This window comes from Pungitius pungitius, chromosome 1, assembly GCF_949316345.1.
Source record: "Pungitius pungitius chromosome 1, fPunPun2.1, whole genome shotgun sequence".
NCBI classification, from domain to species: domain Eukaryota; kingdom Metazoa; phylum Chordata; class Actinopteri; order Perciformes; family Gasterosteidae; genus Pungitius; species Pungitius pungitius.
In genome coordinates this window covers 33,894,630-33,911,742 of record NC_084900.1, presented here as the reverse complement: position 1 = coordinate 33,911,742, position 17,113 = coordinate 33,894,630, and the positions used below count along the sequence as shown (strand labels likewise).

Below are 17,113 nucleotides of genomic sequence, written 5' to 3'. Positions count from 1 at the left end.
GCAGTAACTTATTAGTAACTTATTAGTAATGAAGCAGCTCAGCTATTTCATTTTTTTCCCTTGGCCTCTTGAGTCCTGCTTCCATTCACCTATTTGAATGAGATTGAGATGATTCAAGTCAGGGTGTAAGGACAACCTTTACATTACATTACATGTAGCTTAAGCGCAAGTTCAGTCAGGAAGACAACCAGTCTGACTCTGTTCGCCTCCTTTGTAATTACCCCAATCAGCTGATTGGGGGCGTGCACATTTTTAGTAACCAATCAGATTCTACACACGGTTTCCTTAAGCCAATCACGTTGTTGCTGTCAATCTTTAAATGTGTTCTCCTCTCGGTTGGCTGTCAGCTGTCATTCCAGCGTGTAGCTGAAGCGACCCTCCTCCACCCCAGTCACCTCCAGTTGGCATCAGCGTTGTTCCGGGTTCGTCATCAGGTTGCTGCTATTCCTTACACCACCTCCACCAGTGTCTGGACTCCAGGGGGATTGGGATTATTGGACCTCACTATCCCTGCCTTCGGGGATAGTACGTCATGATGGAGTCCAATCGCCAAAGACCTTGCACAATTCATATTTTATGCGTGTGTAATAAATTATGGTATTACTATCACACGAGTCTCTCCTGATTGAAATGTCATTTAGTTGACGCTTTCATCCAAAGCGACTTACAATAAGTGCATTTCAACCGTAGAGATACAACCTCAGAAGAACAGGTTACAAGAAAGTACAATTTTCAAATGAGCAGTTTCAGAACATGTAGATAAGTGCCATTATAAGTACATTTTAAGTGCTACGATTTGTTAGTGCTACAGTTTGTTAGTGTTTTAGTCAACTTAGAGTCTAAAGAGGCTGGATCCTTGAAGGTTTCAGAAGTATTTTAGGTCTTGGGGATGAAAATGAAATTGTGGCAATATCTCGGTCTACGTCTGTCTTTTCAAAAGATCGGGCTGACCGTCAAGTGAAGCAGCAGCCCCTAAAAACATCAGCCAGATAGAAAAAAAATCTTGTGAACTTAAATCGGAATCGACACCACAAAAGCCCCGCAGGCTGTTTCACTTTCAGACAACTGGGCTAATGTACCTTTCTCGTGTTAAGCTGTGTAAACTTAGAAAACCACAAGACTGGAAAGAGAGGGAGGAGAGGAAAAAGAGGGGAACGACTTGGGGGTGGAGGGTGTGTGTGTGTGTGTGTGTGTGTGTGTGTGTCTGGAAGTGCAAATGGCAGCAGGGAGGAGGAATGTGAAACATTTCTTATGCCGGTCCAGCGGCTGTTTACACGGTAGTCCGCCTGTGACATCAGAGTCCAGACTTTTATAAATGTCAGCAGGCGCAGAGAATGAGCAGTTAGCAAACAGCGTCACACAGGTTCATTGAGACGGAGTGAGCTCCATCAGCAGCGCAAGCCCCCCATGGACCGACTGCTGCGCGACGGCGCCATCGCTGTGGCCCTGCTGCTGTGTGTGGCCACACAGGTGAGGCCTGTCCCTGCTCACTCGCTGTGGTTTGGTTTTGAAGGAGGCCGTTAAGCCGCTTGTGTGTGTGTGAGGGTGGATGTGTGTGTAGAGGTAATGTGAATTTGGTTGACTCCGATGTGTTGTGTAACAAGATTGACAAATGCTGTTTTTTCTTTCTCGTCGGGATCTCCGTGTGTTTATTTATCAGCAAATTATTGCTTATGTTTGTCATGTTAGTGGAATAACATCTTGCTTTCCACCCTGATTTGAAGAGTAGTGCTATTTTGTCTGTACATGAATAAGATATGCACATATGATGAGTACATTTTAACAATTGTTAATGGCATGACTCAATGGACTATTTCTCTGGTAAATGGTGAATCGCAATGAGGCAGCTGCTTGTTTTGTCCAGCTGACACTAAAGATATTAACGTTATGATCACACGAGACAGAGAGAAAGCACTGAACACAATGAGGTATTTTAATCTTGACTGGACACAATTTTCCAAACTTGATTAACAGTAAAGAGGTAAAGGTTAATGCCACATTGCAATTCAGCACCATTATCTTGTTGAGCAATGGGCTCGTCCACGTCTTCCCCGGGTTTTGGCTCCTAGTTTTAATGTGAGAGGAAACACTGATTTGCCCTGACGGTGTTGTTGGATACCGGTGCGCATTTCCCAGAATGCCAGAAGACACTTTCATAACCTCTCCCCACTCCGTGCCGTCCACGCAGGCGTTGTGCCGGCTGTGCGACACTCCCTGCCTCTGCCCCAGGTCCGCGCCCCGGTGCCCGGCGGGGGTCCCACTGGTCCCGGACGGCTGCCGGTGCTGCCGGGTTTGCGCCCGGCAGCGAGGCGAGCCCTGTGTAGCAGATTGACTGGTCGCAGGTGGTTTCAATCACTTCATTCTCTTTGGACCAATCATGAAGTCACTGCATGCTATATAGGCGGGGGGGTTTGACATCTTGACCCGTTACTCTTTGTTGCTGGAGGTACATTCCGCTCTGGGTCCTCTCGCGTTCGCGGCGCGCTCACGGTTGTGCAACAGTGTCTCCCTGTCACCAACCCAGGCTTTCCTTTAATGGAATCGGGTTGAGCGGTGCCGCTGGCTGTGTGTAGCTGTATGAGGGCGGCAGGTGTACGTGTGCGACACTCCCTGACTGGGTCGTAAAATTGCTTCGCCGTGCGCTGGTATCTGCACCAACCCCTCCCTTCCCTGCCACGCTGCTGTTTTGTCTCCGTTTTATTTGATTCCAACTACAACTTGTAGTTGAAGCGCCCGGATTTGTCGCTCAAAGTGTCGGGCAGGGCTGTCTGATTGCGACCCGAATGATAGTTTGCCTTCTTTTTGGGTCGCCTGTGTTTTGCTACTATGTATATGGAGTTTGTTATGTTTATGGGTTTATTTGTTAAACTATGATTTAAGTGATTTTGGTTTATATTTCTTTTGTCTACGTTCTAATGAAAAGACTAATTTTGTTGATTATATTGTCTATTTTTGTCATTTTGGGTTGGTAGGCTCTAGGCAGCCATTAAGACACCTTTGCTGCCTAGATTTGCCTTGAAGTAGTTTTCGTTTATTTTTTGGTTTATTGATTTACTTTCCCTCCCAATAACTGTATGCTCTCCTTCCATAGTTGCTGAGTGCCGAAGGTGGTGGTGTCGGTGTCCCAGGTGGTGGTGTCTCCCTCTCGTGTGCTGTGTTTTCCCCCGTTTGGTTTAATTTGAGTTTTGCTTGCTGTAGTGTGTGTTTGCGTGTGCACGTGTGATTGGGGTGATCCTTCCCTGAGACCCCACACCCCGTTGGCCCTGTCCCTCCACCGGTAAGGCCTCAGTACCTACTTTCCATATTTAGTAGGTTGGGTATTTTAAATGGTATTTTATATTTGATGTTTTAGTAATTGTAGTAAATAAAATTATTGTTATAACGGAACTACGTCTCTGGCTTCACGCATAAATCGAACTTGTGTGCTTTCTGTATTTAAATTAATTGTCGTACGATCCCATTCTCGGGGTGAAATTCCCCGGGTGGCGTTGCCGGTGTCATCGGTGTCGAGCGGGCCAAAAAGGCGCTCCACACCCACAGAGTTCCACTCGCCACAATCTGGCGTTGCTGGCAGGATATGCACTTTTGAAAGCCATAGACGTTTGTACCTGTTTTACTGTATTTGGATAGTGTAACTATTGTATTGTGGGTTACTGTGTTTAACCTTGTTTTCTTGTGTTTTATTTATTTTTGAGACAAAACAGCAGCTGGCTTCTTCCCACTTCTGTGGCTCTCGACGAATTGCTGTTAATTTCCTGTTCGGCCCCATTGTATCAGTAGGGCTTCGTTATGGGCGAGGAGTTACAGGAGTTGAGAGATTTAGTTGCACAGTTACGAGCGGATAATGAGAGGATGCGCCAGGAGCAGAATGTCAATACTCCTGGTCCCAGTTCTGCGGCCCCTACGATTCCCACAGTTAATGCCCCCGTAACTGAGCGACTGATTGTTGTACCTCGAGATAGAAAATGTCCCACGTTTCGGGGTAGATCAGGTATAGGGCTCACAGAGTGGCTTGATGAGGTGCAGGCCTGCATGAGGGCGCGCCATCTGTCTGTTGCCGATCAGGCCTTTTTCTTGTTTGACCATTTGGAGGGGGAAGCACGCGAAGAAATAAAGCATCGGCCTAGTACAGAGCGAGGTGACCCAACCAAAATTATAGAGGCATTACAGGAGTTGTATGGTTGTTATGAGTCATACGTAGCCCTCCAGGAAGCTTTCTTTTCTAGACGGCAGCAGGACGGAGAGACACTGCAAGAGTTTTCCCTTGCCCTAATGAGTCTTATGGCAGCCGTGAAACAGAGTGCCCCTAATGGCATGCCAAATTCTGAAGTATTGTTGCGCGACCAGTTTGTAGAGCACGTGTTTGAAGGTGCTCTCCGCCGTGAGCTAAAACAGTTGGTGCGCCGGAAGCCTACTATGGTTCTACTTGAGGTCAGGGGCGAGGCCATCCGGTGGGAGCGTGAGGGTTTGCCTGGGGGTGCTAGGGGCCGAAGTCATTCCGTCCCCTCCGCCTTGGGCATGCAGTTTGGAGTACAGTGTGGTCCTCAGGGTTTGAATACTTCGCAAGCGTCTGATCTGAGTGAGATGAGAGAAATGTTGAAGCTGCAGCAAGAGCAGTTAAACCAGCTTACTCAAAGCATTGCTCTCCTACAAAGCTCACAGCCACGCAATCGTCCACCTTATAAGGGCCCTGTTATATGTCGGCGTTGTCAGCAACCAGGTCACTTTGCTAGGGAGTGTGAGGGGATACGTGCCCCACCTCACACTGAGCCTGTTCTGTCTGCTCACCAACAGTCAAGTAGGCAATTGCGTCACCTTTCGGAAAACTAGCGCCCGCCGTATTGCAGAGTCACAATGCGGAGGGGGCAGCCACTGGCTCGGAGGTTATCCCAAGTGTTTTGGAGGAAGTTCCTAAATTGATTTCCTCTTGTCCACATCTGGACGTGACTATGGGAGGGGTTGATATTCCGTGCTTGGTGGACACTGGATCCATGGTGTCTACAATTACAGAGCGCTTTTTCCTCCAGCAGTTTAAGCCGTGGGGTAGAGAGAAACTCCAATCTTGCCACTGGCTACAGCTCCGAGCAGCAAATGGGCTAGCTATCCCTTATATTGGCTACCTGGAATTGGATGTTAAACTCTGTGGTAAGTCAATAGCAGGGTGTGGTGTACTGGTGGTTAAAGACCCTCCCGGTGATATGTCACTTCACGTCCCAGGTGTGTTGGGAATGAATATTATCCGTAGGTGCTACAGAGAGCTCTTCAGTCAACATGGTTTTGCCTTATTCAACCTTCCCTCTGTATCTAGGGCTCCGGAGCCTGTCGTGAAGGCATTTCAACGGTGTCACCAGGCTAGCGAGCAGTCTCCCCAGGATGTTTCAGGCAAGGTGAAGGTTCGGGGTAGGAAGTCCTGCCGCATTCCTGGTGGCACGATGAAGACCATCGCTGCAACCTGTTCAGAGCAGTATTCCGGTTGTACTGTACTGTTCGAGCCTTTGGACTCTGGTTTGCCTGCTGGACTGCTAGCTTCCCCGGCCCTGGTTCAGGTGGTCGGGGGCACTGCTTCCATACCCATTGTGAATGTTGGGGCCATCGATGTGATCCTGTACCCTCGCACTGTTGTGGGCACCCTGGATAAGGTCAATGTTGTCAGTTTGCCTGCAGGGGTCACCGAAGTGCCATCGGTGGTTGCCACGGTGAGGTCTCAAGCTGTTTCTCCTGGAGTGCATGACCAGATTGAGGCCATGGACTTGTCCTCACTGCCCGCTGAAGAGCAGAGCCAGGTTCGGTCCTTCTTACAGGACTATACCCCTGTCTTCGCCACCCATGATGGTGACCTGGGTTGTACAAACCTGATTGCTCACGACATCCCTCTTTTGGACGATGTCCCTGTTCGGCAACGCCATAGGCGCATCCCTCCTTCAGAGTATGAGCTGGTTAAGGACCACATCAACCAACTCTTGGAGGCACAGGTAATAAGGGAGAGCAGCAGCCCCTATGCCAGTCCCATTGTGTTGGTAAAGAAAAAGGATGGGAGCTTACGTATGTGTGTCGATTACAGGCAACTGAACAACAAAACGAGGAAAGATGCTTTTCCCCTTCCTCGTATTGACGAGTCCCTGGATGCCTTGACGGGTGCCCGCTGGTTTTCCACTTTGGATCTGGCCAGTGGCTATAACCAGGTCCCTGTTTCTGAGGCGGATCGATCCAAAACTGCATTTTGCACCCCATTCGGCCTCTTCGAGTGGAATCGTATGCCGTTTGGGCTTTGCAACGCCCCAGGCACCTTTCAGAGGTTGATGCAGCGTATATTTGGAGATCAGCAGTGCCAGTCATTGCTTTTGTACCTTGACGACATTGTGGTTTTCTCTTCCACAGTGGAACAGCATCTGGAGAGGTTGGGTGTAGTGCTGAAGAGGCTTCAGCAGCAAGGCCTGAAGGCAAAGCTAAGCAAATGTGCATTTTTCCAACAGGAGGTGCGCTACTTGGGTCATGTCATTTCGGACAAAGGTGTCTCCACAGATCCCAGTAAAGTGCAGGTGGTGGCAAACTGGCCCCCACCTACCACCATCCCAGAGTTGCGGTCGTTCCTTGGTTTTGCCAGTTACTATCGCCGCTTTGTGGAGGGGTTTGCCAAGTTGGCGGCCCCGCTGCATAAGCTGGTTGCAGAACTAGGAGGCACAAAGTCAAGGAAAAGAGCAGAGCTCTCTGTGAGGGGACATTGGACGGAGCAGTGCCAGTGTAATTTTGATGCACTTAAGATCAAACTTGTCACAGCACCTGTGCTTGCTTATGCAGACTTCTCTTTGCCATTCATTCTTGAGATTGATGCAAGCTATGGGGGACTTGGGGCAGTGCTCTCCCAGGAGCAATCAGGCAAGGTTAGACCAGTGGCTTATGCCAGCCGAGGTCTGAGGCCCACTGAGCGCAATATGCAAAACTACAGCTCCATGAAGCTAGAGTTTTTGGCACTCAAGTGGGCTATGACCGAGAAATTTAGGGAGTACCTACTAGGCCATAAATGTGTTGTCTTCACAGACAACAACCCGCTTAGCCACTTGTCTTCGGCAAAGCTCGGTGCCACCGAACAACGTTGGGCAGCACAGCTAGCCTCCTTCGATTTTGACATCAAATATCGATCAGGGAGGAGTAATGGAAATGCCGATGCTCTGTCCCGCCAACACCAGCCTAGCAGACGAGAACTAGAGGCCGCGGTCCCTGGTACAGTACTCCCAGATTCCTTACAGCATGCCCAAGTGAACCAAGTTGAAGCAGTTCAATCGGCCATTGCTGCCTTGCCAGAATATACACCTGCAGATCTCAGTGTTTTGCAACAGGCAGATCCCGTCATTAAAGAGGCTCTGGTCTTCTGGCGGAGAGGCAATCGCCCCAATGGTGAGGAGCGAAAGACGGTCTCACAGCCTGCCTTGGCATTGCTGCGCCAATGGGACCGGTTGATGGAAAGGGATGGGGTCTTGTACCGCCAGGCCTTCCGCCCTGATGGCCTGGAGGCAGTGTCCCAGCTAATTCTGCCAGCTTCCTTAAGGGAAGAAGTGTTGACCAAGGTTCACCAAGACCATGGTCATCAGGGTGTGGAAAGAACATCAGAGCTTTTGCGACGGCGGTGTTACTGGCCAGGTATGTCCTCTGCAGCCGCAGAATGGTGTCGGGCCTGCGAGAGGTGCCAAGTGGCTAAGGACACCCAGCCAGCTGCCCGCAGCTTCATGGGGCATTTGCTGGCTTCACGGCCAAATGAGATTGTAGCTATGGATTTTACAGTGTTAGAACAGACTCATAACGGGTTGGAAAATGTCCTCGTAATGACTGATGTATTTAGCAAGTATACGCTTGCTGTCCCCACCCGTGACCAAAGAGCTTCCACTGTGGCTCAGGTTTTGGTGACAGAATGGTTCTCAAAGTTTGGTGTTCCTGCTCGTATACACTCGGACCAGGGCCGCAACTTTGAGAGTTCTCTGATCCAGCAGCTCTGTAGGCTCTACGGCATTGAGAAGTCTCGTACCACTCCATACCATCCGAGTGGTAATGGTCAGTGTGAACGCTTTAATCGAACCTTGCACAACTTGTTGCGCACTTTTCCGGTGTCCCGGAAACGGGACTGGAGTTCCTGTTTGCCACAGGTGCTGTATTCCTATAACACCACCCCTCATCAGGCCACTGGGGAGTCCCCTTTTCTGTTGATGTTTGGGCAGGAGCCCAGGCTCCCGGTTGATTTCCTGCTAGGTAGAGTAAAAGATCCTCTGTGTGGCAGTACCCATGAGTGGATCCAGGAACACCAGACACGCTTACGGATTGCTTTTGAGGGAGCTGGGGAAAGGTTAAGGTGTGCGGCAGAGCGTCGTAAAAGGAACTATGACCAGCACGTTCGAGACCACCCTCTGGATGTAGGCCAGCTGGTGTGGTTGCGGAACCTCAGTACACGAGGTCGTCATAAGATCCAGGATCTGTATGAGCCTGTGTCATACAGAGTTCTGAGGGCACCAGCCGAGGGTGGGGCAGTGTACACCATAGCGCCTGTAGACAATCCGACTAAGTCCCGGCATGTTAATCGTGCCCTGCTGAAGGCTGCTGTCGGGCTAGACCCTTCTGGTGGCCCTGCTGCCGTCCTGTCACCCTCCTTAGATCATTCCAAATCAGAGGAGGAATACTTTGGTGACGGGGATCTGCTGGTCCTCCGGGAAGAGCCTCCCTTGGTAGAACAGACTCAAACCAACCCAGTATACCCGGTTTTGGACCTTGTCAGGGTTCCCAGCACTGCGAACGCAGCCTCCCCAACCATCCATTCAGATACCAGTGAAGTTGCAGTCCGTCGGACAGCCCGGTCAACAGCAGGCCACCATTCTAACATCAATCGCCTCCCGAGGGCCGTGGGGTTACCGGCAGGCGGTGCAGTACACCGGCCGGACCCGCTGGTTAATTCTGTCTCTGCCCTCTTTAGACCATGGGATTAGAGAATTGTTGGGTTTGCTCGATCGTCGGGGCGACGATCCAAAAGTTGGGGTAGATTGTAGCAGATTGACTGGTCGCAGGTGGTTTCAATCACTTCATTCTCTTTGGACCAATCATGAAGTCACTGCATGCTATATAGGCGGGGGGTTTGACATCTTGACCCGTTACTCTTTGTTGCTGGAGGTACATTCCGCTCTGGGTCCTCTCGCGTTCGCGGCGCGCTCACGGTTGTGCAACAGTGTCTCCCTGTCACCAACCCAGGCTTTCCTTTAATGGAATCGGGTTGAGCGGTGCCGCTGGCTGTGTGTAGCTGTATGAGGGCGGCAGGTGTACGTGTGCGACACTCCCTGACTGGGTCGTAAAATTGCTTCGCCTTGCGCTGGTATCTGCACCAACCCCTCCCTTCCCTGCCACGCTGCTGTTTTGTCTCCGTTTTATTTGATTCCAACTACAACTTGTAGTTGAAGCGCCCGGATTTGTCGCTCAAAGTGTCGGGCAGGGCTGTCTGATTGCGACCCGAATGATAGTTTGCCTTCTTTTTGGGTCGCCTGTGTTTTGCTACTATGTATATGGAGTTTGTTATGTTTATGGGTTTATTTGTTAAACTATGATTTAAGTGATTTTGGTTTATATTTCTTTTGTCTACGTTCTAATGAAAAGACTAATTTTGTTGATTATATTGTCTATTTTTGTCATTTTGGGTTGGTAGGCTCTAGGCAGCCATTAAGACACCTTTGCTGCCTAGATTTGCCTTGAAGTAGTTTTCGTTTATTTTTTGGTTTATTGATTTACTTTCCCTCCCAATAACTGTATGCTCTCCTTCCATAGTTGCTGAGTGCCGAAGGTGGTGGTGTCGGTGTCCCAGGTGGTGGTGTCTCCCTCTCGTGTGCTGTGTTTTCCCCCGTTTGGTTTAATTTGAGTTTTGCTTGCTGTAGTGTGTGTTTGCGTGTGCACGTGTGATTGGGGTGATCCTTCCCTGAGACCCCACACCCCGTTGGCCCTGTCCCTCCACCGGTAAGGCCTCAGTACCTACTTTCCATATTTAGTAGGTTGGGTATTTTAAATGGTATTTTATATTTGATGTTTTAGTAATTGTAGTAAATAAAATTATTGTTATAACGGAACTACGTCTCTGGCTTCACGCATAAATCGAACTTGTGTGCTTTCTGTATTTAAATTAATTGTCGTACGATCCCATTCTCGGGGTGAAATTCCCCGGGTGGCGTTGCCGGTGTCATCGGTGTCGAGCGGGCCAAAAAGGCGCTCCACACCCACAGAGTTCCACTCGCCACACCTGCACCGACAGGTTGCCCTGCGATGCCCGGAGAGGACTGCGGTGCGACTACGGCGCCAGCTTCCCCGGGGACGCGGGGGAGTGTGTCGGTGAGTGCCCCTTCCCACCTGGCGAACGGCCCGGCTCCTGTCTGTGTGCGCAGAACGCAGCGGGGGGGGGGGGGGGGGGGGGGACACACACAGGGGGGGGGGAAGGAACCTCAGTCAGTTTGCATTAGTGAGTTAATGTTTAAAGCCTCCTCAGTAGAGCGTAACGACCTGCCGGTTGCTCTTTTTTTTCCCCCAGGTCTGTTGTTGACACATTTGGTCTACTGACCGCCCCGCAATAATTGAAAAACACACTCCTCAGTTTCTCAGCAGAGGCTTGGTCTCCCATACAACTACACAACCCTCTGCACAGCATCTCCTGTGTCCTCCTAATGTGTAATCACTCTCTCTCATCTCCCTCTGACGTGTCCCCTCTTCACCTGATCCAATCCTTTCCCTCCCTGATTATAATTTCCAGTTCACTTAGAATGGTGATCTAATAGATTAAGAGGTCGCAGGCGCGTTTGAGAAGAAAAATCAAGGAGCCGCCTGTGCGCTTTGTTTCAGGTCAGGAGGACCTGCGCTGCGAAGTCAACGGCGTCACGTACAGCGAGGGCCAGTCGTTCCAGCCCTCCTGCGACACCCACTGCCACTGCAGAGGTGGAGGGGTCAGCTGTTTGCCCGCTTGTCCTCTGAACGTCCGTCTTCCCACTGCGGATTGTCCAAACCCACAGCGTGTCCGGTTACCGGGGAAATGCTGCAAAGAATGGGTGTGTGAGAACCTGGACAACACCGTCCTTCACGATGCCATCACAGGTAACCTCCACGGATGGACGACGGATGAGTTCAGATGGTTGAGTCAACCCTCAAAGGAGAAACACATGAAACATCTTCCAATGCAGTCCTTTCTGATTTAGTTTTAAAGTAGATTTCCATGAAATGATTGTAAAATGATTGTATCAAATTATATTTGCTCTCTTCTTAAGAGTGCACCCAGAAGCTTAGCTTAGCATAGCATAGAGACTACAGCTTGCTGGGGCTCAGTTTAAGTAAAAAACAAACTAAATGTGCCGTCACTAAAGCTCAAAAGATGAATATTTACAACATGAGACATCTTAAATTGTACAGGCAGCTGTTTTTTTACTGGTGTTGTGATGAGCAAAACTAATGTTCTCCTTGTTCTAGCGTCACGTTCAATTAGCAGACAGAAAAGCGGTGTCAATCTTCTCATTAAAGTCTCTGCAAGGAAAGCTCAAAGTGTATTTACCCAAACGCTAAACTTTTCCTGTAAACGGTGTGCTTACTTCAGAGCTAATATTTATAACGGTTTCAAATGTGTCCCTGCGTGGACCAGCGCTGTACTCATTGATGCTGAGTCCAGATGGCAACGTACCCGAGGTTTGTCACTGGTGGTCATGTCTGGAAGTTTTTACTGGAGCATTTTTGTATTAAACTGGTGTGTGTCTGGCCAAAGGAAAACTCCCAAAGTCCAAATATAATCCACATTTTGTAGGAAAAGTCCGAAATGTTTTCCAGAACTAGTTTCATAACAAAACCACAGCCGTCAAAGAATTAAACATTCGAGGCAACGTACTATTACTTTCATTGAAAGGGGAGTGTGCGAATGTATACATAAGAGAGTGTGTTAGAGAAATGAAGCCCCTCCGAAAACATCTGGATTTTCCGACATTGTCTCAGTCAAACAACCATGAGAGCAGAAAAAGAACATTTTGTTCTTGGATGCAAAACCTGCGATGTCATTCCTTGCAGATCAGCCGATTATTATGACAAATAACTGTTTGATATGGGAGGAACAAAAATCTGCTTTGGATTTCTATGTTCAGTCAAATCAAAAGCACTGGCTTAGTTTGGAGTTGGATAATTATTTGAGACGTAGCGGTTACTGGAAGTGAGTGACTCACTCGAATGAATTTAATTCACCAGCCCTTAGTTCATGTACGGAGGTTCTGGTCCTGTAATGTTAACTGAACTTTCTTTTCACTCTAGTAATAGTTTTTACTTGTTGGTTTTTTTTAGCCTCCAGGCACGGCGGATCGTGGCCGGCTCTCCCGATGGATCGCCGCCTCAATAAACTGGTGCCACCCGCCTCCACCTGCACAGAGCGGAGCACCAAGTGGAGCGCCTGTTCCCGGAGCTGCGGGTCCGGGGTCTCCACGCGTGTCTCCAACCGGAACCCAGCCTGCACGCTGCAAATGGAGACCCGACTTTGTGAAGTGCGTCCTTGCCATCCAGTTCGGCCGCTCTCAGGGGAACCCGCGGTGAGTTTTCTCTAAGGACCAAAACTAGACGTGATTATGATCGTTCAACCACAAAGGATCCCGCTCCCCTTCAAAGCACAAAGCAGCGCTACTTAACTTCAGACATCTTCAGATTGGTCGACTAATTGATTGACGAGGAGGGGACCGCTTCGCTAGGTGGCGCCGTTTGTAAAATCCTGCGCAGTTTTCGTACATTTAGCGTTATCATATGAATAAAAAAAGCAGGACAATATTCACATTCACATTTAGAGACAAAATCATGTAAATACATGCAACAACTTTTTCAAGTACAATGTTTGGCAGTAACACAAAGTTGTTAAATAATATAAATATTTAATCTAAATGTAAATGTTAAAAGTAAATGTAAATGTTAAGTGGTATATATAAATGTTAAATATAAATGTTAAATATAAATGTTAAATATAAATGTAAATGTAAATCCAATCCTAACTGAACTCACCCAAATTCAAGTGAAAATACATTCAGAGTGAAGCAACACTTCTCTTAAGTCTTCAATATGTGTAATGTGCCATTTCTCCTAGTGGGGACCACAGCGGCGGTGCGAGGCCAGCGTGGCGTCGCCGGGTCCCATCCGGCTCGTTCACCAGGGCTGCCGCAGCACCCGCGCCTACCAGCTGCGGTACTGCGGGCAGTGCCCCGACGCCCGCTGCTGCACGCCCCATCACACCACCACGGCCGAGGTGGCCTTCCGCTGCCCGGCGGGCAGGCGGCTGCAGAGGGCCGTGATGATGATCCACTCCTGCGTTTGTCACAACAAGTGCCCCTACTCCCCTCACAGTAACCCGGCCCTGTGGGGGTACAGGCCCCGATCGGCCTGATTCATTCAGACTCCACTGATTGATTAAATCACCTGGTAGATACATGAGGACATTTAATCAATGGGACGTGGAAGAGGAAAAAGGCGACCGTAGGTAAAAACTGTGATTGGGTTGGGATGAACTTAAATACAACGCATTGTGCTGGTTTCTTTATTAGTTAGACGCAAGGCAACAAATAACACTTGATTTAAAGTGTATAGCACTTTATTTAACAACTAAGTTACAAAAGATTCAAAGGGAGAAGGTAAGAGAGACACTATATAAAACAACCTGAAACAAGTTCCTCACCAACTAAACAGAGGATTAGGAAAACAAAAAGGGTTTAAGAAAGAAATGCACTGATTTTACTTGATAGGACTTTTCCACCTGGGGGCACAATAACTCCTTAACTCCATTACAGCAGTATCTAATCATGTAATGCCAAACAAAAGTCCAACGTCAGTCCTGTGCCAGGGAGTCGATATAGAGAAACAAAAACTGGTGTAATTTGTGAATTGTATTCAAATGTTGTTGGTTCGTTGTTGTCATTTTGTTCTAGATTATTTTTAGACAATATAGAGAACAGGTGTTGCCTTAAACGAGAAGTGTGGAATTCCCCAAAACGTTATGTGTTGTTGAGAAAAAGAAACCGACTGAACTAGTGTCATTGAGCTCACGACGTAAACTCTGACCAAAGACGACAATTCGAGTAACAATGCAACATGTTTGTTTGATGGAAATGTGTGAGCAATGAACTTTTAACTTCTCCCGTCTTTGTTTGTAGCTTCATGACATTGCACTAATTTCTTTTCATTTTTGTTTTACTGTAAATATTTCTGGACAGATGTGTCCTATGTATATTGAAATTTGTCTCAGTATAATACATACGTCCTGCATTTCTACTCTCAATGTTTTGTATATAATTTAATTTGTAATTTGTATTATATTATATTCTTCAGTTGTGTTATACTCATTTTTTCCCCAACGTTTCATTCCATCAAAAACTATTGCACAGTGTTTGCTGATGAGCTGTTAAACGTTGAACACAGTATTTCACAGCACCCCAGAAGTCATTTTGGGTTCATCATATATATATTTTTTATATTCATATAGAAAATGAATCCAAAATATGTTTCTTAATTGTTGATGTCTTCTTTAAAGTTCATCACCTTAGCATGAACATTAGACATCTAGTGCAGTGATTCTCAACTGGTGAGTCGCGACCCACCAGTTTTGCTTGGGAAAATAAAAATTAGAAGAAAAAAAAAAAATCATCCTGTGATTTTATTTCGAAGGGACTTTTTTAATGCAGCGGAGTGTCGTTTTTTTTGCCGGCTCGTCCGTCCATGTTTTCAGCAGCGTGTGCCAGGTTGGGTCAAACCATTCTGATATGGGGGAGACATTGGGTTTTTAGGACAATTAAACATCCTGAATATAAAATTCAGCGTATGAACTTGATTTTGAATAAATTTGAGATGTTGAGAATGTTCCTCGATTTGGGTCGCGGCTTGTCATTAAGGGGTGATGGTGGGTCCCGGAGCCAGAACCAGTTGAGAACCACTGCTCTAGTGGACAAAGAAATCTACTGCTGAGGACAGCGTGACAGCTTGATTTAGAAAACCTTTTAAAGGATCCAATCTTTTCTGATCAAATGTAACAATCGGTTATATTTGTTATACGTTGCTTGTCTCTAACACACCAAATTTAAGTTCATCCATGCAGTCCATTTTGGATCTGTAAAGAAGATCGTAATGAGAGGCAGGCTACTTCCTTGGGTCACATGTCACAGCAGTAGCCTATAACAGGCTTACCAGGAATGTTGAAAACTCTCAATTAGCAATTGTGCCTGCAGCATAGCTTATTAGACTATAGCAGGACAATTAGTTTTCTTTTCTCAAATGTTTCATTTATTGCATCTGACAACAATGGATTAGATATCAAAATGTGGAGGACAAACCAGCACATTAAAACTCAATTATGAGTTCTGAGTTCTGCCTTAGGTTCTGCATGGATTCAGTTGAGACGTAAGGAATATTGTCAGAAAAAAATAAACAAACTCTCCCCTCACGTGTTATTTCCGGAAAACCCACAAGCCCTCAAGTGAAAGAGGAAGTCTCCTCTGAACCAGAGCAGATCTCTTCTGTTCCACACTCCACGAGGGCTGAACTGTACAAACCGCTCTGCAAAGCACAATGAATAACACATCTTGTCCGCGGCTCAGCTTTAACTCATTAGGTTTTCTGCCTCCTGTTTACATCTTAGTCTTTATCGTTGGTATGGCAGCTAATGGATGGGGATTGAAGTTTTTGCTGCAGAACTGGAAGAAAATGGGTAACGTCAATATTTTTGTTCTAAACCTCGGACTTGCAGATTTTCTGTATCTGCTGACATTACCATTTTTGGTGTCATATCACCTCATGAAGAGCAGATGGATCTTTGGAAACGTCTTCTGCAAGATAACCTGATTCTGCTTCAACCTGAATTTATATGGCAGCATTGGGTTCCTTACTTCTATCAGTGTGTACAGGTACTTGGCCATCGTCCATTCATTGAGAGCCATGGGAAGAATAACTGTCGCCCACTCTGTAGGGATCTCGCTCATGGTTTGGCTGTTTGTGGGCGTTCAAAGTCTTCCAGACATGTTCTACAGCAAAACAGATGCAAACAGGACGGGAAAATGCCACGACACCACCAATGACTATCAGGTGGAGGATTACCTGAGATACAACCTCGGAAGGACTCTCACTGGGTTCTTTATCCCATTCCTGATCACGCTGGGCTGCTACGGACATGCGATTCTTCATCTCTGCCGCAGAAAAACCACCGACGAGGCGCTGAAACGGAGATGCTTGAGGCTGTTGTGCATCTTGATTCTCCTGTTCGTCGTTTGCTACGTCCCACATCACGTATTCAAGAACCTGAACCTCTGGTCGAGGGTTCTAAACAAACGGAAGATGTGCTTGGGTTGGTTCAATGGAGTCTACATCGCTCATCAGATAAGCCGTGGCCTCGTGTGCCTGAACAGTGCCCTCAACCCGTTGGTTTACTTCCACGCGGACGAAGACCTTCCCGCTCGGCTCGGATCAAGACTGCAGGGAGGTCGTCGGATGATCCGCCGCAGGTTTGGACTCTTTGGACTGCCCGTTGGCCAAAACACATGCCAAGTTTAGAGCACGAGAATTTGGTGTTTAATGTGTTACAAAAAATAGAATGATATACGGTGGCATTCTGAAACATTTGCGGTACATTACGTTAATATTTGTGTCATGCTATTTTTAAGGAAGGCTTTCTTATTTTGGTTTTTAGTACTTTTTTTTTCATAAGACAAAGGTAACTTACTTGGTAACTAAGTTAATTATTGGTCTGTGGGGTGTCTGCGAGTCAATTTAAATCAAATCAAGGGATTCATGTATATATCACCAAGGTGTATTTCATCCCATCTAGTTTTCAGGTCAAGCATTTAGCCACACAAAGCAAATGTTTGGGGTGAGAATTTAATAAAACGTGTGTTTTTTGTAAATGAATGAATAATAAATTAACAAATATAAACATTAATCTTGAAAATTCAATAAGTTACTTTCTTTTCATCAACTGAAAAAAGTATATATTATTATATATCCAACAAGTAACATATCAATACATTTAAATGAGCCCATTAATAATTCTTATTCACTCAAATAATTGCTGAGTAATAAATATTGTTGCTTTTGGTTGCCTTTATATTTACTT

General features: G+C 47.0%; 2 protein-coding genes across 2 annotated transcripts; both read left to right on the top strand.

Moving 5' to 3' along the window:
* Positions 1-658: 658 nt before the first annotated feature.
* ccn5 (cellular communication network factor 5) lies at positions 659-13,838 on the top strand. Its single transcript, XM_062565645.1, has 6 exons — positions 659-1,470; positions 2,189-2,320; positions 10,245-10,350; positions 10,855-11,103; positions 12,325-12,566; positions 13,109-13,838. Exons 1-6 carry the CDS (start codon positions 1,408-1,410, stop codon positions 13,403-13,405), a joined length of 1,089 nt encoding a protein of 362 aa, XP_062421629.1. The 5' UTR covers positions 659-1,407; the 3' UTR covers positions 13,406-13,838.
* Positions 13,839-15,156: 1,318 nt separating this feature from the next.
* Positions 15,157-17,083, top strand: si:dkey-78k11.9 (P2Y purinoceptor 1). The gene is given in 1 exon segment (XM_037481211.2): positions 15,157-17,083. A coding segment is annotated over 1 exon segment (978 nt). The 5' UTR covers positions 15,157-15,576; the 3' UTR covers positions 16,555-17,083.
* The last annotated feature ends 30 nt before the right edge of the window (positions 17,084-17,113 follow it).